At 40.4% G+C, this 23,370-nt stretch overlaps 1 protein-coding gene and 1 long non-coding RNA gene across 4 annotated transcripts in view; one reads left to right on the top strand and one right to left on the bottom strand.

Annotated features, from left to right (window-relative positions):
- LOC130356970 (transient receptor potential cation channel subfamily V member 1-like) overlaps positions 1 to 22,899 on the top strand; it is a 92,725-nt gene extending 69,826 nt beyond the window's left edge. For all 3 annotated transcript variants that reach the window (XM_056559198.1, XM_056559197.1, XM_056559196.1), the window contains exons 12-16: positions 3,233 to 3,299; positions 10,143 to 10,444; positions 18,361 to 18,488; positions 19,569 to 19,675; positions 20,767 to 22,899. In XM_056559198.1, coding sequence (XP_056415173.1) covers positions 3,233 to 3,299; positions 10,143 to 10,444; positions 18,361 to 18,488; positions 19,569 to 19,675; positions 20,767 to 20,864 — 702 coding nt within the window. In that variant the 3' untranslated portion in view covers positions 20,865 to 22,899. The remainder of the gene's footprint in view (positions 1 to 3,232; positions 3,300 to 10,142; positions 10,445 to 18,360; positions 18,489 to 19,568; positions 19,676 to 20,766) is intronic.
- The window catches only part of LOC130356975 (uncharacterized), a 53,821-nt gene that overhangs the window by 16,225 nt on the left and 14,226 nt on the right, over positions 1 to 23,370 (bottom strand). The window contains exon 2 of the long non-coding RNA XR_008889050.1: positions 12,885 to 13,022. This is a non-coding gene — a long non-coding RNA (uncharacterized LOC130356975). The remainder of the gene's footprint in view (positions 1 to 12,884; positions 13,023 to 23,370) is intronic.

The raw sequence follows: 23,370 nt of genomic DNA, 5'->3' as shown, positions 1-23,370 counted from the left end.
TTGATAAAAAAAAAATGTTTCTACTGGAGTACCCCTTTAATATAAAGCAAAAGAAAAAACAAAAGTAAAATTTGTATGGAACTTTTAACTTTTTTTAAACTGAAAATTTGGCATTTATTACCTTTTTCAACTTGACGTTGCAAAATACTAATAGAAGTATTTCTAAACTATATTTAATTTTGAATAAATAATACCATCTGCACATACCATCTGATGCGGAATTCTTTGAACTGGAGGCATGTTTGCCATTTTTGCTTTGTGGCACTGTAGAGGGTTCTGCAGGGGCATATTGTCCACCAGCGAGTGAGACTTGACCAGGAATAAACTGATGTAGGCCTCTGCCTAGGACACACCGCTCAGCACACCGGAGCTTAGCTGTTGTTCAGGAGTGTGGATGGTACGTTACTGAACAATGTCAAGCACTAGAACAACTAACTCCTCCCCTGGACCTCACTATACAGAGGGAGACTTTTGGGTTCTCATATGGTCACATGGGGTTTACTGCCCACAATTTTAAAGGCATAGTAATACATGAAACTTACATACATGGAATAATAACCAAATTAATTTATGAAAAATATATTATTTTATATTATATTGTACACATAATTTATATTACCAAGGAACGCCAGTGGGCCAACACTCTGTGCTGCCAGGCTACCCGAGTCAGTCCTCAACCACAGGACAGCCACTTGTGCTGGGACACCACATTGCACGTGTGTTTGCAGCAAATTCTTAAAATTATGGTACAATGGTTGAGTTTACCACGGTTTGCAAAATTTTTCACTGTGATTTTTAGAAAACCGTGGTAAAATCATGACTGTACCGAAACAGTACTGCTACAGTGCCTCAAATAAAACACAATGGCACTGATTTTTCAAAATGTGTGAAAGAATAACTTGAGAGATTTTGGCCATAAGAACCAATTACAGCTCAACTTTCATATCTTAAGAGAGTAGTACAGGATATGAAAACTTATCCCCTATCCTAAGGATCTACCGTACGGGACCCCGGCAGTCCGAGGGAAGTGGGCGTGTTCGACCACCGCACAAAGTGGCGGCTGACATGCCCCCTTAATACTCTCTCTATGAGAGTGCTGACGCGCTGCATTCGGCAATCTCCGGCTCTCCCATAGTGCTGCACTGAGGGGGCGTGGCGGCCGCTGCTTCGTATGGTGGTCAAACACACCCCCTTCCCTTGGTCTGCTGGGGCCCAGTATGGGAAATCGTGGTTGGACCCCGCAATCTGAAACTTATCCCCTATCCTAAAGATAAGTTTTCATATCCCCGATTACTCCTTTAACAATCTCTGGTAAAGTGAAAAGTGAGCTGTGATTGGTTGCTCTCCAGTTTTCCTCTCACACTTTGTGATAAATCAGAGTCAATGTGTGAACACAACCTAAACATAGGTAAATATTTCACTTACCTCTTCAACAAGTACATCTTTATTATCTTTTTCATCATGTGAAAATCTATTTTTTGGGGGGGATTTTTATACTTTTTTGGCATGCTTTTACTCACCACATTATTATTGGATTTGGATTCTCCTTAGTTTCTTTTGGTTTGTTGTTTTTTTCATATCTGCACTTGCAGTTTATGTACATGGTATAATGAAGTTAATGCATTGTTATTTTTTTCATTAGTTACAGGTTGAAATTGGTTTTGCAGGGAGGGGAACTGGACCCCATCCCGCTGAATCTAATAAAGTGCCACAAACTGAGCCATGTTTCAACCACACATCTGTAAGAGGTCCCTAAAGAACACAATAATAATATTTCACAATCTCAGAACATTTGATTAGCATTTTCCCGCCTAATTTTTTTTAGGATTTTAAATTGGCACAAAAAATTTAAAACTTAGCACGAAACTGAAGCCTCACATATTTTCTAAGTGACAGAAGAGTGAGCTATGGAAATGTGGGGAGAAGAAAGTAGGCTGTTACTTATATTTTACAGATTTTTGAGTATGTTCCCCTGTGCGTGAACGTAGTGCTGCATTACACAGCCGTAATGCTGCCGCTTATGAGTGTTTATCTTCTAGATCGGTGCTCGCTTACCAAGCCTATTGGCTGGGTTCACGTATGCCCGGCATCCAGCGTAGTTTCCCTCCGGTGTGCACTGATGTTAGGACTGATCCCATTCATTGGAATTGGACGGTTCACAACCATCCGGCATCTCAATTTAGATGCCAGATGGTTGAACACACCAGACGGCACCGGACAGGGGAACGCAGCATGGATGTTACATGTTGTCATCAGTTGTGACATCAGTTGCGTCATGATTTAGGGGGAGTACACCTATGCCGGACATATGTGAACACAGCCTTACAGAGCTCAGTATCATAGAGATGTGAGGGTGAAAACTTCAGGGGTGCCGGAATACAGGCGCTGACCAAGAAGGGGACCAGTGAAGCCAGGTAGGTAACAAACAGCTTTAATCCAATGCGACGCGTTTCACCGCGCTTGCGCGTTTTAATCAGACAGTTGCCTGATGAAACAGCGCAAGCGCGGTGAAACGCGTCGCATTGGATTAAAGCTGTTTGTTACCTACCTGGCTTCACTGGTCCCCTTCTTGGTCAGCGCCTGTATTCCTGCACCCCTGAAGTTTTCGCCCTCACATCTCTATCGTTTCCAGGAAGGCTGCAGACCTAGTTCACTACAGCAAAACGCAGATCCTTGTTGTGTGGGAATTTGCACAACTTGGCAGGGGGAGCCTTTATTTTACCCTCCCTCCTCACACACCTGTGATCCCGTTGATTCTCCACAAGGGAGCGCCTGCTTTTCTTTTGTTTTACAGAGCTCAGTATCAGGCAGCCAGGGTCTCACAAACAATACAGCGATTTGTGTGACCCTTGGTGGCTCATGTAATAGGCTGGGTAAAAGAGCACTGATCTATTAGATCTCATTTGTTAGCCACGCATGCCCTATTATACAGTGCAATGTGTGGTCAATGGACAAGGATTTCTACCTGTCAAAACCCTGCGATCAGACGTTCGGCCAATAATCGGCAAATGTTAGGGCAGTGTTTTCCTAACAGTGTGTCTCCAGCTGTTGCAAAACTACACCTCCCAGCATGCCCGCACAGCCAAAGGCTGTCCGGGCATGCTGGAAGTTGTAGTTTTGAAACAGCAGATAACACACTGTTTACAAAATACTGTGATTTCCAGGTAATTTATGCATATGCTGGAAAAAGCATCGCACATCCAGTATTAATAAGACAATATTTTTCTTCCAGACGATTCTGCGAGACATGCTCCGCTTCCTGCTGGTCTACATAGTCTTCCTTTTTGGTTTTGCAGCAGGTAATGCAGTGGAAAGCTTTTGTCACTTATTGCATGTGTTTCACTGTTTCAACCACAAGATGTCACCCTTGCTGTTTTGGAGTTTTTAGCCGTTCTGAATGTGAACAATTGATGATGTTTTCACTTCTACAGTGTTTGGTATCTGCTGACTTTGCGTAGACACATTTGATGTTTTTTGCTGCCTTCAGTCTCCTTAGCAATTGTAAAAGTTGCTTGTCTTGGCCTAGGCCAGCTGCCGGGAGTTGTAGTTTTGCAACAGCTGGAGGCACACTGTTTTATAACCAAAACCAGGAGTGGTTCCAAAACATGGGCTGTCCGTGCATGCTGGGAGTCGTAGTTTTGAAACATCTGGAGGTCCGCAGGTTGAAGACCACTGCGGCCTTCGTCATCATCCAGATCCCCCCCCCCTTTAGTTTTCTACTCACCTCCCCTCGGTGGGAAGGAAGGGTGAGCTGGTCCGGGCCTTCTATGCTGCAGGGACCGTCCAGTGGGGAGGGTTAGTCGTTCCGGACTTTCCATTCCCCCGGGAGGCCCTCTTCTCCGCTCCGGGCCGGCCCCGGACTAGTGACGTTGCCTTGACGATGACGAACAGGGAAAAATCTTGCTGAAAACCTTGACTTATACTCGAGTATATATGGTATTTTGGTCAGTATTTGGTTAGTCTTTTTAGCCAAAACTAGGAATGGGTCTAAATTTTTTTTAATAATTTGTCTATGTTACTTCCACACCTGGTTTTGGTTAATAATACTATGTGTAAAGGGAAAGTGTCATTAGAAAATGACCTATGCCAGTTTCAGGCCACTTAGCCTAATAACAAAATGAGACTTCTTGTTCCAAAGAGAAAACTTCACTGCAGTCTTTACATATCATCACAGGCAGAATTACTAAAAATGGTCTGACCAATATATAGATAAGATGGGATCAGGCAAAGGACACATCTTATCTCCTCCCTTAGCTGCACAATGACTTCTGCACAGGTCACAAGGCATGCCTAGAAAACTCTGCCATAGAAGTCAGTGAGTCATCTCCAGGCTTTGTTTCCTATGTCCATGGATCTTGCTGTAAAGCATATCTCTCTTGCTGTAAAGTATACCTCTCAATGCAGTTAAAAACAGCTCAGATATAATAATGTACTAAAAATGACATTTATGAACAGAAAATAAAAGCAGATTATGGTGGATCCAAATGGCAGTTTTTCTTTCAAATGGAAAATGAAAAATACTTTAAAGGTGAGAAGGCTATCTTTACATTCTTAAATTTCCAAGTGCTTATTTTTTAGGTTCTTTTATTACTTACATGTTAAAACGGTGTTACTGGATCACTAAAGATTAAGAGGCAAATTTATCATGATGTCTGTGGTGGACGTGTTTTACAGTCAATAATTTGTAGCTGTGAAAGTGCTGACGTATGTCAAATTTAAGACATGGCACAGAGCATATGATAAAATTGCAATACACAGCTAGGAGAAATTACCTCAGCAGAGTCAATTTTGAAAGTGTCTGTGATAAGTGCTGTGTGTTGCTGTGTTGTATTGTTGACCCTCTGCTGACCCCTATAACTTTCCTATTTTTCATTCATGGGGCTGTATGAGGGCTCATTTCTTGTACCACTTTTGCATATATGTGACGTTTTGGTCATTTTTTTGCCTTTATTTTGGGATATGATGTGATCACAATTCCAGGTGGGAAATATAAATTTACATTGCCGTAGTTTCATATTCCCGGGAGCCAGCCGGCTCCGCTTCCCAGCCACTCGCCCCCATCTACCACCAGCCCACTAGCTGTTGCAACTACAACTCCCAGCATGTTCTCACTGTAAGGGCATGCTGTGAGTTGTAGTTGCAACAGCTAGCTGGTGGGTGGTAGATGCGGACGGGTGGCAGGGGAGCAGAGGTTTACAAAAAGTTGCAGTGACTTTTTGTGTGACTTATTAAAAATGCTCTCCACAGGTATTTTTGTAAGCCAGGCCTGAACTAGCAGTGATTTGCGACTTTTTGGGGTGGTTTGCAACTTTTTTTGCGACTTTACCCAAAAAGTAAATGTGGAAATATTAGTAAATTTGTAGGTTTCTTTTCAGGGTTTTCTGAGTAAAGTGGAGAGTTAGTAGAGTTTTTTGGATAATTTGTTGGAAATTCTGGAGCACAACTCATGGGACACAAAAAAACCCTACAAAATCTACTCGGAAAAGCCTTAGTAAGGCTGAGTTCACACTCCGATTTGTAACTACGAATTTATTTGTGGCGAATTGCTATTAAAATCGGCTATTTCTGGCCTACAGAGAGCCTCCATGGGATGTAGAACACTTTGTCCTGCTGTAACACGCATTAAGTGTGTTCTGGGTTAGTGAAATAATACTGTTCAATTCAGTATGACATGCAGTTCAGAGGTGTTGCTATTAGAATCACTGTCGCAGAGCGGCACAATGACAGAGCCTGGAGGTGGCATCAGTATGAGGAGACCATATAGTGGAAGAATAACACAGCCTGGAGTTGGCAGCAGCATATAGTGGCTGAATGACACAGCCTGGAGGTGGCTGCAGCATGAGATCATATAGTGGCTGAATGACACAGCCTGGAGTTTGTGGCAGCATGAGGAGAACATATAGTGGCTGAATCACCCATCCTGGAGGTGGCAGAAGCATGAGGAGATCATATTGTGACTGAATGACACAGCGTGGAGGTGGCTGCAGCATGAAGAGACCATATAGTGCCTGAATGACACAGCGTGGAGGTCGCGGCAGCATGAGGAGACCATATAGTGGCTGAATGACATGGCCTGGAGTTGGCGGCAGCATGAGGAGTCCACATAGTGGCTGAATGACACAGCCTGGAGTTGGTGGCAGCATATACTGGCTGAATGACACAGCCAGGAGTTTGCGGAGCATGAGGAGAACATATAGCGGCTGAATGACACAGCCTGGAGGTGGCGGAAGCATGAGGAGACCATATAGTGGTTGAATGACACAGCGTGGAGGTGGCGGCAGCATGAGGAGACCATATAGTGGCTGAATGACACCGCGTGGAGGTGGCTGCAGCATGAGGAGAACATATAGTTGCTGAATGACACAACCTGGAGTTGGCAGCAGCATGAGGAAGCGGAATGGCTGGCGGAATGACTGACTCAAAGTAGGAGGAGCAGGAGCATCTGGAGCGACAGAAGATGAGCTTTGGCTGGCTGAAACAGGGAGCGGTCGTACCACTGGGTGATGCAGCAGGCTGGACCACCACATCGGAGCTACGGTTCTCCCAGGCCGCTTTATGGTGACGCTGCATATGTTGACCCAGTGCTGTGGTGCCAACATTGGTACCCTTGCCACGCTTCACCTTCTGCCAACACATCTTGCATGTGGCCAGGTTAACATTCTTCAGATGCTTGATGAAAAACTACCACACCGCAGAGTAGCTGATTTTCCCACCAACAGTCCGCACTGATTGACTGCTACTGCCGCCGACTCCAGGTACCCCTGTTCCACTACCTCCCAAAAAAGATAGGCTGCCGCGAAGCAGTTGGTCTACCCCGGGCACGTTTGGCTACAGACTTTCCACTTCTGCCACCATGCTGACTGCAATCCATGCTACCACCTTGCTGGCTCAGCTGCTGCCTCATCATCATCGAGTTTTGTCTGCACGTCACTGATGTCCTTCTCAGGTTCCTCAACAGTGTCTGCTTCAGGAGCTTGAACGCTCGAAACACCCCCTCCCACGCCACTCTCCTCATCACTACTTGCCCGCCTAACGGAGGAAACGGTTGCTGTCTCCTCCACTTCTTGGCTGGGCAGTAGATGCGGACTGTCCTATATTAGATCGTCCTCACTAAATTGTGGAGCTGAACCCAAAGTATAAGATACTTCTGTGGGGGAGGGAACAGTATAGGACAGAGGCAATGGGAGGACAGGGACTGCTCCCGGGCCATGCCAACTGAGGGTTGTGTCTGAGGGACCTACCGACTGTTGACTGGGGGTGTCACATGTCACTTGTGATGAAGTGGATGACGGTGTTAACCAATCGATGATGGCAGATGGGTTGCTGGTTGAGATACGACCGCTAGCTGATACCGAGAGCTCAAGCCTCTCACTGCGACTCTGGCTGCCACTCGCCCCTAGTCTGTGACCTCTGCCTGATGAATTTAGGCCTCTGCCACTCCTCTGTGCACGTCCTGGCACTTCTCTGCCTGACATTCTTAGTGCGTATATGAGGGGAGTACAATACGCTTCACTACGCTTAAAACAGTATTTGTCTACAACACCAGCAGGTGTGTACTTTTGGCTTGCCTTTTTACAGTATCTAGGCCCTTAAGACTTTAACAGGAACAAAATGGTATACCACTTAGATGTATGTATGTGGTATTCACTTATGAGGGGAGGACAATGCTCTCCAGTACGCTTAAAAGAGTATTTGTCTACAACACCAGCAGGTGCGTACTTTTGGCTGGCCTTTAACAGTATCTAGGCCCTTAAGACTGGAACAAAATGGTATACCACTTCGATGTACACACATGTTACGCTTAATAGAGGACAATATGCTTTTAGTGCTCTGCTCACCCTAACTGGCTGGCTACTATTAGCTTTTCAGTTGTTGTACACACCTTTGCTGCAGCACAAAAATTGCACTTTCTCCATCTCACTCCCTTCTCAATCTCACTCCCTTCCCATCAGTGCTTCTAGGCTGGATTTGGACTTCAGCTGAATCCCTGCTGTAAAAAAGCTTTCCTGAGCAACACACTGCTCTCTGTCCCTCTCTGCAATAGAACGCTGATGTGACTGGGAGGTGAATTGCTACTGTAAAAATGCTTTTCTGTGCAACACACAGTACTGTCTGTCCCTCTCTCTCTGCAACAGAATGCTGATGTGACTGGGACGTGAATCGCTGCTGTAAAAAAGCTTTTCGGTGCAACACACACTGCTGTATGTCCCTCTCTCTCTCTCTGGAATAAAAGGCTGAAGTGACTGGCCGCAAGATGGCTGCCGATTATATAGGGCTGTGACATCACAGGGGTGGCTGGCTGCTGATAGGCTGCATGCTGCATGTGATTAAAGGGGTATTCCGGGCAAAAACATTTTATCCCTTATCCAAAGGATAGGGGATAAGATGTCTGATCACTGGGGGCCCACCGCAATCTTCCTGCAGCACCTGCTTTCTATGCGGAAGCTGTATCTACAGTTTTGAAAACCTCTGGGTTTCCGGAACTGAGGACGTGACGTCATGCCATGCCCCCTCCATTCATAAATGGAGGGGGCGTGACGTGACGTCACGTCCCCAGTCCCAGAAACCCGGAGGTTTCCGAAACTAGACGCATGCGATACTCTCATTCGTTGAGAATCAAATTTTTCCTGAAATTTGTAATGAATTTCGGATTCCTCAGATTCGATTCGCTCATTTTTATTTCTGACTGATACATATTTATTTTGTCTTCTAGTTTAGGAAAGATATATCAAAGTGCAAGTACAGGGTTCTGAGCCTATGTCATCTTCAGTTTTAGCATGGAGAGATGTAGGCTGCGCTGGGCAGTACAGCTACAGAGGCATCCATACCACTCTCAGCAAAGTTCCTTGCACAAGTGCTTTTTTGATTTACAGGAATTTGGCTCAGTGTGGTACGGCTGCCTTGGCCACTGTACCAGCCGGCGTTGACTGCATCCTTCCATGCTGGAACTGAAGATTGCACAGGCTCACAACTTTGGACTTGTTCTTTAAGCGTATGGACAAAATTGTTTTTTTTTTTTTTTTTTTTTGCTATCACTGAAGAATTATCCAGATACACTGATATATTAGGAGCCAACCTAAACAAGAATTCACGGTAGGAGTAATATTAGCCCTTTATTAGCCCTTTATTAGCATAACCTTTAATTGCAACCTTTAAAATAAATTGCCCTCAATTTTGATAACAACATAGAAAAAAATAAAGAAAGGTAAATAAATAAGGTGGGGACAGGAGGCTGACTGTAGACCGCCCCAGTGCTGAATATTATCAATGTAAATTCCTACACAACAAAAAAAGGGATTGTATTAATGGACACAATCAACTTATCTCAGTCTCAAAGTGTTTCCCCCCTCCAATGCTGATAATCAGCGCAAATGTCGGGTTCATCAGGGGAATAATGGTAGGAAAAACAGAACTTAAAATGGGTGGACAAGAAAAGAAGATACAAGGTCCGATAAGGACCACTCACTCTGCCCCATTGATGTAAAAGGGGGGGGGGGGACGCAGTATGAGAGCTTCTCCCCTTCTGGCGGAAGCAGCAAGAATAAAACTTCCTCCATCCTTTAATCAAATAGATTTGGCGCCAAAAAAGGTTGCCAGGTTCCGCCCCAAATTGGGAGGGGGCCAAGCGGGCATATCCCATTACCGCACATTGATCGTGTGGTGATAGTAAGATAGCGGCGCATGCGCACAGCAGCTGGCTTGCAGCGCGTGCGCACCACTGTATAGTTATTACTTACCGCCGACAAAACTATCCACAAAAATACACAACTTTGCCTTTGCTATGCCATAAAATGCCATAATAAATGGAGGACTATGAGACGACCCCACACAATACACTAAAAGAAAGTCCTTACTAAACATAGTCATGGACAAAATTTGGCACATGACAGGACACATTTTGGCACACAATCTTTTAGAAATGAATACGAGAATTCATTTTTGAAAAGGCCTCTTAAAAATAAAATGTGAAAATAAAATGTGCTTGTTTGCTATGGGCAACAAGTCAACTTTTCCTCTGGACAGGTTTTGAGGAATCTCCCAAAATCTTGTTGTCCATTTTGTATATAAGAACAACCAGAGCCATTTGTTGTCGCTTCTTTATTTAGAATAGAAATCATTAACCTCTCTCTTACCCATCACAGCTTTGGTAACACTTATCGGTGAAGCACCAGAAAAGGTGGAAAACAGCACCGAAACTAGTGAAAAAGAAGCAGCAAACTCTTATTCTGGTCTCTACATCACTTCATTGGAGCTATTCAAGTTCACCATTGGCATGGGAGATCTGGAATTTAATGAGAATCTGAAGTTCAAGCACTTCTTCATGTTCCTGCTCATCCTGTACGTGGTCCTCACTTACGTTCTCCTTCTTAACATGCTCATTGCCTTAATGAGCGAAACTGTCAACAAGGTGTCTAGTGAGAGTAAGAACATTTGGAAACTCCAGGTGGGTAGATTTTTTTTTGCCGCCTTGTACAGCACATGGCCTACATTACTCCGTCCTCTCTGTGACTAGAATCATTTACAGATGTAGTGATTTAACTTATCCTTGAAGGCATTCATTGATACATGCCTTGCAAACAGTTCAACATTTAAAAACTGTAGTCTATATTGTTGCAGCATTCAGCCATTGGAACGCTTATTGGATTGTGACAACCTTCTTTCTTTAAGGCTGGAACTCCACTGAGGTTTTTTTTTGCAAAAACGCCATTAAAAAGGCAAATTTTTCCGCACAGCGTTTAATCAGAGATGTTAGCTGCAAGTCAATAGTAAACTGCAAAATGCCAGATTCACTTTGCGTTTTTTAGTTTGGCATTTTTTTAAATCCTTTTGGCGTTTTTCAGCAATTTCGGGCTCAGAGGCTGGATTTTCAAAACGCCCGACAAAACCTAGTTTGGCGTTTTTTGCCCTGAAATCGTGGCATTTTCCTCCCATAGAAGTCTATGGGAGAGCAAAAACGCCAAGAAAAATGCCATGTTGGTTTTAAATTTTGCGTTTTTGCTGGCGGTTTTTATTCTTTTCTGGACTTTAGCGATCCAAAAAAATTATGGAGATACCTTTTAATTAAAATTTCGTAGGGTACCATAAAAAAAATAAATAAAAAAGATACAGTAGTGATGGTAAAAATTGTATCTAACGAAATGTATCTTTTTTTATTATGAAATGTTTATTAATTTTTAAACAGGGATCAATTTATGTGAGTGGGTAAAGCACTAAAAATGTAGCCGACAATAATAAAAATGTAGTGTGTGTGTGTTTTCACTTTTTTTTTATTTATTTTTTTAAATTTTTTAGGTAGTACTACTACTCCCAGCATGGAACACACTGTTCCATGATGGGAGTAGTAGTACCTGTACTAATTGACAGATCGCCTGTTGCGATCCTCCTGTATAATGTATAGATACGGGCGGCCGCTCTTCTATGGTCCCCTGCACTGACGTATATATACACATATTCATATTTCCCGCAGAGAGCTGTGATTGGCCAGATGGTTCCAGTGAATCACAGCTCTCTGTGAGAAATCGGAATGTGTATATATACGGCGTGCAGGGGCCATAGGAGAGCGCCGGCCGCTGCATCTATAAATTATACAGGAGGATCACAGCGGGTGTCAGGAGTGATACCCGCAGTGATCTTTCCTTAACTACAAGTACTACTACTCCCAACATGGAGCACACTCTGCTCCATGCTGGGAGCTGTAGTACCTGCATTAGACAGATAGCAGCAGGTGTCAGAAGTTACACTCGCTGTGATCTTTCTATTAATGCAGGTACTACAGCTCCCAGCATGTAGCAGAGTGTGCTCCATGTTGGGAGTAATAGTACCTGCAGACATCACAGTGGATGTCACTACTGACACCCGCTGTGATCGTCCTGTCTATAGCAGAGATGGAGCGACTGCATACATCGCTCACATCCCTGCTCTGCACTATACTCCGGGCCGGTTACTCACTCATTGATATTTTCCTCAGAGCTGTGATTGGCTGCAACCATCCGGCCAATCACAGCTCTGGGTGGAAAATATGAATAGAACATCACTCAGAGTACAGAGCACTAGCGCTGTATAGAGCCGCTCCGCTTCTCTGCTATATAATGAACGATCGCATCGGGTGTCAGACAGACACTCGGGGCGATATGTCTATAGTACAGGTACTATACTCCCAGCATGGAACAGTGAAAAAAAAGTTAAACACATACACACTTTACAAAAAAAAATATTAAAACTTTGTTATAAAAAATAAACATTTAGTTAAATACATTTTTACATCCCTACTGCATCCTTTTTTTTTTTTTTTTGGTACCCAACTATTTTGTAAAAAAAAAACGCAAAAGGGGCCAAAAACGGCAAATTCCACACAAAGGTAAAAACGCCAGAAAAAACGCCAAAATGCTGTTTTTCTGGCATTTTTTCTGGCGTTTTTATGCCACAAAAAACGCAGGGCAAAAATCTCAGTGGGGTCCTAGCCTAAAGGAGTCAAATAAAAACAAATGAAATCCTGCTAGGGGTGTAACCTAATAATAAAGTACACAATACTCACCTTGCTGAGTCCAATGTTGGCTCTTTGGTCTGTCCGAGTGCCAAGTGTCAGACTGGAGTTTCTGGGGCCTACTGAAGAGAAATTATTCTGGAGGTTGCCTATGAAAGTTAAGCTTTTGGACCATCATTTGAGAAAAAAATGGTCCAAAAATGGACAAATGCAAATATCTGCTGGTTGCATTTTTTTCAGAAAACAATAACTCCAGTTTACACCAGAAATTCTCTAATTCTGAATATGGTGGAGGAATGGAAGACCTAAGGTAGTTAAATCACTTTTAAGAGGCAACACTGTGTTGTGGGGGGCAGCTGGACATAACTTTATGACATATAATAAAGAAATCTTGATTTACCTTTTATTCTGTGTGGATGCACTAGAGAAGGCAGACAGGCTCAAAAATTGCAGGCACATGGCCCAGGCTCCTTCTCCTGCACAAAGCACTTCCCCCTGTGTTCTGTCTTGGTCTCTCTGTTATAGAGGTGGACTGAGCCTAACAACAGGAAGTAAACAGCAGTTTGCAAACAAGTACAGCAACTAGCATTTTCTGGGGTAAATGAAGTGATTTACTAATATCTTAGAAATCACATAGGCTATGGAATGGATGGAAATAATTAGAAATGGCAGTGGCTATTTAAGGGGCTATTCGAATACTAATATCTTATTGCAGACAGCTCAGGTTGGTAGTGGCTTTGATAGAGGTTAAAGTACTAATATAAATCCTTACAGACAGCTTAGTTTGGAGAGGTTATGACAGAGAGAAGGGACCAGGACTTTGTTGGTGGCAGGCAGAGGACTAGAGTCTGTGATTTGTCCTTTGAGAGACAATTCATTCACTTGTTTGAGTGACATTTTAGGAAAGATGTTTTAGCATTAAAGGGGTACTCCAGTGCAAAACAATTTGTTTTTTAAATCAACTGGTGCCAGAAAGTTAAACAGATTTGTAAATTACTTCTATATAAAAATCTTAATCCTCCTTATCAGCCGCTGTATGCTCCAGAGGAAGTTGTATTTCTTTCTTCTCTGTCTGACCACAGTGCTCTCTGCTGACACCTCTGTCCGTATCAGAAACTGTCCAGAATAATAGAGGTTTGCTATGGGGATTTGTTTCTGCTCTGGACAGTTCCTGACATGGACAGAGGTGTCAGCAGAGAGCACTGTGGTCAGACTGAAAAGAATTCCAGAGAGAAATACAACTTCCTGTGGAGCATACAGCAGCTGGTAAGTACTTGATTACGATTTTTTTTAATATAAATAATTTACAAATCTGTTTAACTTTCTGGGACCAGTTGATTAAAAAAAAAATTTTTCCATCGAAGTACCACTTTAATAGGAAAACTCTCACTAGTAAATTATATATATATATATATATATATATATATATATATATATATATCTCAAGGCTGATTTGTGAGTCGCTCACCCCGTGCACACCCACCTCGCCACCTGTGCCGTAGACCGGCCGGTACCGCCTCCGGCTACTCACTTGTAGAAGAAAAGACAAGGTCCGGCACTAGGTTGCAGGTAAAAACTTCTTATTCCTTTATTTCAAAATTCTGCAGTACAGGGTAGAAAGTCTGACGCGTTTCGCTAAAGAGCTTAATCGTAGACTACCGTACAATCACAGAGGACAACTTAAAATACCGGAGGTATAAGTCACATGACTAACCTCGTCATTGTTAATAACATGTTACATATAAAACCTGGAATTGGAATCCATTCAGAACATTACATGTGGTGTCTGTTCACACTCTTAAATTATCATGCACTGCGTTAAAGACTATTTCATATTTAATATTCGCAAATTGCAAGACTAAGAGCTTCCATAGCAATAAATTGTATTGTAAAATGGATTTTGACCTCTTATTGATTTTATATTTTTAAGAATCGCAGTGAATGAAAGTGGAGTGTGAACTAGACGTACAAATTATCATGTAAATAGGGAAACCACAATAAAGGAGGAGGAAAAGGAACACACGGGCAAGAAGAACTCAACTTGGCACGGGGAAGGAAAGATTTTATATATATATATATATATATATATATATATATATATATATAGATATATATATATATATATATATATGTTTATCATTATCAGAACGCACACATGGGAAAGGCACACAATACAGTTAGTGCGCAATATTATACGCTACTGACTGTCATATGAGAACAGCATCAATTATTTATCTGTTAATATTAACAGGATGAAATAAATGGAGACCTTTGATGAGCAATTTTTATAATTTTTATTTATAATTTTTATAATTTTTTATGTATATATTATTGTTACTTTTTATCTTTAGATATTTCTTATTTTTATTTTTATATTTATATTGTTATTATTATTATTATTATAATAATTTACTATTATTTATTGTTATGCCATAGTATCCTAGATAACATTAGAATTTTTCCTATTTCATTATATTTATTTATTCATTATTATTTTTATTATTTTTATTGTTATTATTATTTTGTTTTGTTATTATTATTTTATATCATTATTATTGTTATTTTCTGTTTTTTATTATTATTATCTATTTTTTATTTTTTATTATTTTTCATTATTAATTATTTCTTTTTATGTTTTTTATATTTAATTTTTCTATTTTTCATTTTTGTTGTTATTTATTGCGTGTTATTATTTTTATAATTATTGTTGTAAATATTTTTATATATTTTTATATTTTTATTTTTATTATTATTTATTATTGATATTTATCATTATTATTATATCTCCTCATTACTAATAATATCCAGGTATAGATACTGTCATACTATTCCATAACATAAAATTAAGACATAATTGCCCTGCATAGTTGGATGAATTTTGTCCATGAATACAGTGTAGATTATGACATTGTCAATCCACACTGTGTTGTTTAGCTTATCAATAACTATAAATACTGCTCCTACAAAACATAACCTAACAACAATGCAATTCTATGGACAAGTTAACATCATGTCCATTCTTTTATTTAACCCCTCTGGGTATCTAGTTCCCAAGAGGAACATCCAATAGGTCTCACGTTTATACATCCTATATTTGAGATCTCCACCTCTTGGCCCCAAGGATATTTTCTCCAATCCCGAGACACGGAGGCTATTTGCCTCCCCCCCATGTATTTCCCTGAAATGACGGGATAACATGGAGATACCTGGTAGATTACTCCTGCTGTCCGACACATGTTTTCTGAATCTCATTTTTAATGAGTTGCCTGAGCAACCCACATATTGTAATTTGCAAATTGTGCATGTCGCCACATACACAATATTTTTAGTATTGCAATTTATGTAATTTTGTATACTGTGTGCTTTTCCCATAGTGCATGATATCACTTGATTTGAAACATTCATATAATCACAAGTTAAACACCGGTTGTGTCCACATTTCCAATTGCCTTTGGCATTGAGCCAATTCTGGCTATTTGTTTTGATATTACTTTTACTTTCAAAAAGACTTGGGGATATTTTAGACCCTATGGAGGGACCCCTACTAGATACAATAGCAATACCTCCCGCTACAATATTTCTTAAGGCTGGATCAGTTTCAAGGACTGGGATGTATCTATTTATGATGTTTTTTATTTTATTAAATTTGATACTATATGGTGTAACGAAAAAAGGTTTCTTGGATTTAGATTTAAATTTACTACTTTTGCCTCCTGCATTATGTGATTCTTCCTGTTCCTGTCTCCTCCTAGGATACTATGGCATAACAATAAATAATAGTAAATTATTATAATAATAATAACAATATAAATATAAAAATAAAAATAAGAAATATCTAAAGATAAAAAGTGACAATAATATATACATAAAAAATTATAAAAATTATAAATAAAAATTATAAAAAACTATAAAAATTATAAAAAATTGCTCATCAAAGGTCTCCATTTATTTCATCCTGTTAATATTAACACATAAATAATTGATGCTGTTCTCATATGACAGTCAGTAGCGTATAATATTGCGCACTAACTGTATTGTGTGCCTTTCCCATGTGTGCGTTCTGATAATGATAAACATATATATATATATATATATATATATATATATATATAAAATCTTTCCTTCCCCGTGCCAAGTTGAGTTCTTCTTGCCCGTGTGTTCCTTTTCCTCCTCCTTTATTGCGGTTTCCCTATTTACATGATAATTTGTACGTCTAGTTCACACTCCACTTTCATTCACTGCGATTCTTAAAAATATAAAATCAATAAGAGGTCAAAATCCATTTTACAATACAATTTATTGCTATGGAAGCTCTTAGTCTTGCAATTTGCGAATATTAAATATGAAATAGTCTTTAACGCAGTGCATGATAATTTAAGAGTGTGAACAGACACCACATGTAATGTTCTGAATGGATTCCAATTCCAGGTTTTATATGTAACATGTTATTAACAATGACGAGGTTAGTCATGTGACTTATACCTCCGGTATTTTAAGTTGTCCTCTGTGATTGTACGGCAGTCTACGATTAAGCTCTTTAGCGAAACGCGTCAGACTTTCTACCCTGTACTGCAGAATCTTGAAATAAAGGAATAAGAAGTTTTTACCTGCAACCTAGTGCTGGGCCTTGTCTTTTCTTCTATATATATATATATATATATATATATATATATATATATATATATTAGAATAAGAACTGAGTTGTATACTACAAACGATGCCAGAGGCTTACACACTCATGCTTTTATACTTGCACAGCTAATAACCACACAGCAGTACTGAAGAGCTGGGGTAAACCACAGTGAGAGGAAGGAAATGAAATATGCCAGACATATTAGACAAAAAATAAAAAACATATAGGGCGAGATAGTGACTCTATACATATGTAAGTGTCATATTTGGGCTGAGGCAAAGTGAGTAAGGTTGGATATAATAGTTTACAAAGAGTGCCCAGTAACGCACCTTAGCCTCTAAGGAGCCATTCACACTAAGGAATTTCTGTGCAGCAAAATATCTGCACACACTTTTGTTGAAAGATTGAAAATTGTTCATTATTACTGCAGAATTCCATATGGACTGCATTGTCATCATTGGGGATGACACATGTTTGTGCGGTCCTTGTGCTGACTGATTTTGGCAGTGCCCGCTAGAGACAGGAGCAGTCTAGGTGAACATCTTTTTACTCCATAAATATGTGTGGTGGAAACTGTGTACCGGCACCTTATTTATTGCTTGGCACAGGGCATGTGATAGAGCTGATCACATTTCTTACTTCAGTACTCTGCTTTGTATGATGCTCCTTCAGCAACTTTTTATGCAACTTTTTGACCCGTGCGGCAAAATGTACAACTTTTTAATAATGCAGTCCACAGCCAGTTTTGTAAGTCAAGTTAGGGCTGATGTAGATTTGCAGCTCAAAAAGCACAGTTGCGCCAAAAGATACAACAAACAGAAAAGTTGCACATGATAAATTCCTGACCACTGCAGGTAATCAACTAAAATGACCACTTGGTATGTTCTTTTGGAAAAACCTTCAAAATGAAAAGTCTCTAAACAGCATCTGAAACAAACTGTGCGAGAAAGTTTACCCCACAAAACCAGCATAAAACCAAGCATAACTTCCCCCCAATATTAATCTGCTGCAAGCAGACCTCCGCTCTGTACATAGGCCCTTATACAGAGTGGCCCCTACAGGTTGCAAGTCAAAAGGGAGAGGGTTGGTGTGAGGAGGCATCTGATGGGTTAACAAAATGTGATTGCACAACTCATCTATCTCAAATCTTTTTATCTATCCATACAATTCCATTCTTCTTCATTTTTCAGATGGACAAACTTGCACATATTATCTTATTGAATGTAGACTTTTCTATCCACAGAGAGCTGCTACAATATTGGATATTGAGAGGTTTCTGCCAAGGTCCATTCGGAAAAAACTGAGATGTGGTCGCTGCCTTACAGTGGGGAAAACACCTGATGGAAAAATAGATGAACGATGGTGTTTTAGGTAGGAATAGTTATCTCTACTGCTCTGTACTGATGTACTATGTCCGGAGAGGAGACTTCTAATACACAGTATGCCTTGACCTTCAGAAGCAAGTTTCTTCCCTATAATGCTGTCTTGGTTGATGAAGTTTGAAAATAGATGTTTGAGCGACGGAGTATTGCATAATCTAAACAAATTTAGATTAGCAGTACCCAATATGGCCAGAAGAGGGCCTAGTGCTGACTATTCAATACCTAGTTCTGATCGGTGGTGGTCCGTGCATTTTTAGTGGCTAGTGGCTAGTGGCCGAACGTGGTTACTAGTGTTGCTCGCGAATATTCGCAATTCGAATATTATTCGCGAATATCGCATATTCGCGAATTCGCGAATTTCGCGAATATAGCGCTATATATTCGTAATTACGAATATTCGTTTTTTTCTTTTTTTTTTTCTTCACAGTACACATCACAGTGATCACCCCTCTCTGCTTCCAGCTTGTGTGGTGTAAAGAAGGCTGTAATACTACTGTGTGAGACTGGCGTGCGAAACTTCGCATATGCGAAAATTAGCATATGCTAATTTTCGCATATGTGAAAATTCGCGTATGCTAATTTTGTATATGTTAATTTTCGCATATGTTAATTTTCGCATACGTGAAGTTTCGCATATGCGAAAATAAAGCGAGAATATAACGAATATGCGAATATTCGCGAATATATGACGAATATTCGTCCATATATTCGCGAATATTCGCGAATTCGAATATGGCCTATGCCGCTCAACACTAGTGGTTACTGCAGCTCACCTTCCATACTGAATCGGAGCTGAGCTGCAGTAACTAACCACTGGTATGGAACTGTCTGCTTCTGGCTCGGTTCTTTGCATATGTCGATGCCATGGCTCCGGCAAATAGCTTATTCAGCAGGGTACCGGGAGTTCAATAAAAAGTCCCCAAAGTCCATTTAATTCTGTTTCCAATGTAATACTCAACACTATTCAACTTCTCAGACCCTTGTAGTTACACTTCTGGATATATTGATAATAATAACATATTTTCCAAAAGCAAAATATGAGTAAATAATATGTCTGTTTGCTCTGTAGGGTGGAGGAAATGCAATGGGGATCATTTGGAAAAAATCAAGTCAGCCTCAATGAGGAACCTGGTGACAAAGAAAAAGCACTGAGGTCAATATACAAACAACCGAAAGGTAAGGACAGTAAAATATATCTAGATGCTAAGATTCATGGAATATTATGAATGAATGAATGGAATTGTGTTTTAAAAATAAATGTTAATGCCTCATTTATTAACAAACATGTGGTTTCTGGGCAGACATTCTGCAGACAGAGGGAGCCATGTGAACATAGCTTTAGGGTATGTTCATACGGCGGAGTTTCCACAATTTTGCAAAAATTCCGGAACACAGAATTCCACCAAAATGTAAACCCATAGAATTCAATGGGATTCCGGCGTAGAATTTCACAAAAGACTTCTCTTATATTTCTGCACTAAGCAGAATTCCCATGGTGCAATGGCCTCCGGGAATATTTACTGCCTATTACGAAAGTAATGGGCAGTAAATTCCGGCAGAATTTTTGGCCGAACTCTTCTGTGGAATTCCGCAAGTACATTTCACTGTGGGAACATACCCTATGATAGGAATTTATGAGGCAATTGGCATCTGCCCTGGACATGTTCTTTGTTAGAAACATAGAAGGTGTCGGCAGATAAGACCCATTTGGCCCATGTAGTCTGCCCAATTCGTCATACTTATGAATAATCCTTGTCCCTACCTTATGTGAAGGATAGTTTTATACCTATCTCTATCTTATATGAAGGATAGTCTTATACCTATCTCTATCTTATATGAGGGATAGTCTTATGCCTATCCCACTTCTGCAGAAGGCTATTCCATGCATCCACTACTCTCTCAGTGAAGTAATACTTCCTCCTATTACTTTTAAACCATTGCCCTTCTAATTTAAAACGATGTCTTCCCATGTTTTTTTCTTCTTTTAAATATGATCTCCTCCTTTACAGTGTTTATTCCCTTTATGTCATTAAAAGTTTCTGTCATATCCCCTCATCTTTGCCAAGTTCATTGATCTTATTACCTAAACTGCGAGGATTAGTAGACAAGACTCTGAGTGTGTCTTTTTTTGTTGTCCTCTAAATCATCCATAATTATGCTGTAGGTTAGACTATCTGGACTTTTTTCTTTTTTCAACTTGATCAATTGTGGATGTGACTATAATGTTTTTCCTGTGTTGTGACATGAATATTCCATTGCTTTTCTAGGGTGGAGCCATTGGGTAACCAGAGCTCAAGAGAGAGCACATGAAGAAGAGCAAGTGCCCTTAAATTCCGTGTCCACAAGTCCATCGGATAAAGTCTAAGATAGATGTCATATTCTATATTCAGTTGTAAATGTTTACTGATGATACATCTCACCAATATTCACAATGTTCCAAAAAAGTTGCTATGGCTGAGAAGATACAAATGCGCTTCAAATGTTGTAATTTGCCATGGCAAGATCTGTGCCAGGCCGTATTCATTACATCTAGGCTTACAGTAGAGAGAACTGGAGTCTAGTGCTGGAATTCTTCAATGAACAAAATGTGCCATATTTTTATATTTCTTCTTATTGTCTTCTTTCCTGTCATCACAGAGCAATGCTATGGGGCAGTGTTTCCTAACAAGTGTGCCTCCAGCTGTTGTAAAACAACAAATCCCAGCCTTTGGCTGTCCAGGCATGCTAGGAGTTGTAGTTTTGCAACAGCTGGGGGCACACTAGTTGGAAACCACTGCTATAGGGAGAGTCTCTCTGTGGTTGGCTGGTAAAATGGTTCCCCGGCCTTAGCCACACTATACACAGCAATTCTATTAGCAGATGGATTGGATCCCTTCCTTCTCCTATGTAGAGTAGTGGGCAATGTGTGAGACAAAGAGAAGAGACTCACAGTCTGCCACTGGTAACACTGGCACAGTGGCCTTCCTTTTCCAGTTAGAAAGGACGTGTCATTCAAATGCATATAGTGCTATATTGGCTGCCTGTTATTATCACTACATTCTAACTCCATTATACCAAAGAAAAAGTAGCTGGATTGCATAAAGAAGAGTAAGATCTGGTGTAACTGACCTATTTATCGAATCAGCATCTGTCCGGGAAAATCCATTTTGTAGCAGAAACACACTGTAAGGGCTCATTCATACTATGTTTTTCAGAGTGGAATAAAGTACAATAGCCTCCCATTGTTCTCACTGGCATTCTGCTGCACCATTTACACTTCGGTATTTCCACGACAGAACGTCCGGACCCTAGACATTCTTTTGGCAGAATCTGCTAGGAAAGGCATCTATTAAGATGGCGCATTTCCACGCGGTCCAAGTGATTCTCCAGAAGGAATCAGCTCAAAATTAGCATGGAATGTGCTATGCACATTTTGGTGCGGATTATCCTTTGATTTAAAATTTAGCTTTTATGCGAAATCGCTCTGAAAAGTGACCTGAATTCCAATGTAGTGTTTTCTGAAAACTACAGGTATTTTTAGAGATTTTTCATTAAAGTCAATAAAAGAATACAGTGGCATGGTTTTTGACAAGGTTTTGGCACTTTTTTCCCCCCTTGTTTACATACCCTTAGGCCATGAGAAATTCTGTTGATTTCAGAGGGATTCTGCTGCACTGTGCACACAGTGGAACTTCACTGTGGAAATCCCAATTTCAGAGTCTGCAGAAACAATAAACCTGTTCATTGTTACTGTGTATTCTGTTTGGAAATGCATTGCTGTCTATGGAGATGGCGCATTTCTGAGTGGTCCTAGTGCCATCGGAACATGCAAATGTGTGAAACGTCCGCCTATGTTTTCCGGGTGGACATTCTGCACATTATATGCTGTGTGAACATGGCCTTTGGCAGGAGCTGAACAGAGACTCTGGATTTCCCCTGATTTCTGGTAAAATCACAGCAGTATTGTCACTTTTGTACAACCCAAATTGCTGCCGTATCAAGGAAAAGGTTGATAGCGACTTGCAACACTTACACCTATATTTCTAGAAGATACTGGAATACACCACCCTGCCAAGATATTGGCCTGCCAAATAAATGACATCATAGCCACTTTAATTTACATTAGTAGTAATGCCTAAGTATCACGGTGCAGTGGAAACTGTTAGTTAATGTGCTGGACCTTTATAATTGTCTGCTGCTGTATGTGAAATATTCTGCTTTAAATCTACTTGTCCTCTATATCTGCAAAATATAACCTTTGCACGTTGTCAGTAGATATAAAAATCAGCCGGTTTATCCATTTATTTTATTAGCTGCACTTTAGGAAAGATGTTGGCTTTTATATACCTGTATTTTTTATGGAATCATGCATTTATATCTGTCTTACATGTATATTCATAATAAATATTGTTTACATATCACTGTGAAATCACTTCAATGTATTTGTTAGGTAATTATAGCAAAACCAAAATTTTGGAAGTTGATCAGAATGGAAATTTCACTGGTAAAACCTCTGTATTACTGAAGTGTATACACTGTCTGCTGTCTGGTAGCGCCCCCTACAGTACAGGGTGGTATTACATGTTCTGTACTACTCTTTACCTGTGCCAGGGTTAGCTGCTCCTTTGGACACTAGGTAAGGGTGGCTCCATTTAACTTTTTGAGGACATGGCATGTACTGTACAGGACCCTGAAGAAGCTCCTGTCCTCTACATAGACAGTGATTACAGCTTCCAGCAGATCTTTTTTACTTTTATATGTAAGGACTTGCTTTATCTCTATTAGTTATCTACTTTTTTGTCTTTAATCCTCACTTTTTCCTATTTTTGGATGACATTTTGGGGGCTTTGGAAACCAATTACCAGGTTTCCATAGAGTTATGGTCTCAACAT

The sequence above is a fragment of the Hyla sarda genome, chromosome 2 (genome assembly GCF_029499605.1).
Source record: "Hyla sarda isolate aHylSar1 chromosome 2, aHylSar1.hap1, whole genome shotgun sequence".
Taxonomy (NCBI): domain Eukaryota; kingdom Metazoa; phylum Chordata; class Amphibia; order Anura; family Hylidae; genus Hyla; species Hyla sarda.
The sequence above is the reverse complement of the archived record's forward strand: the minus strand, read 5'-3'. Positions and strand labels throughout refer to the sequence as shown.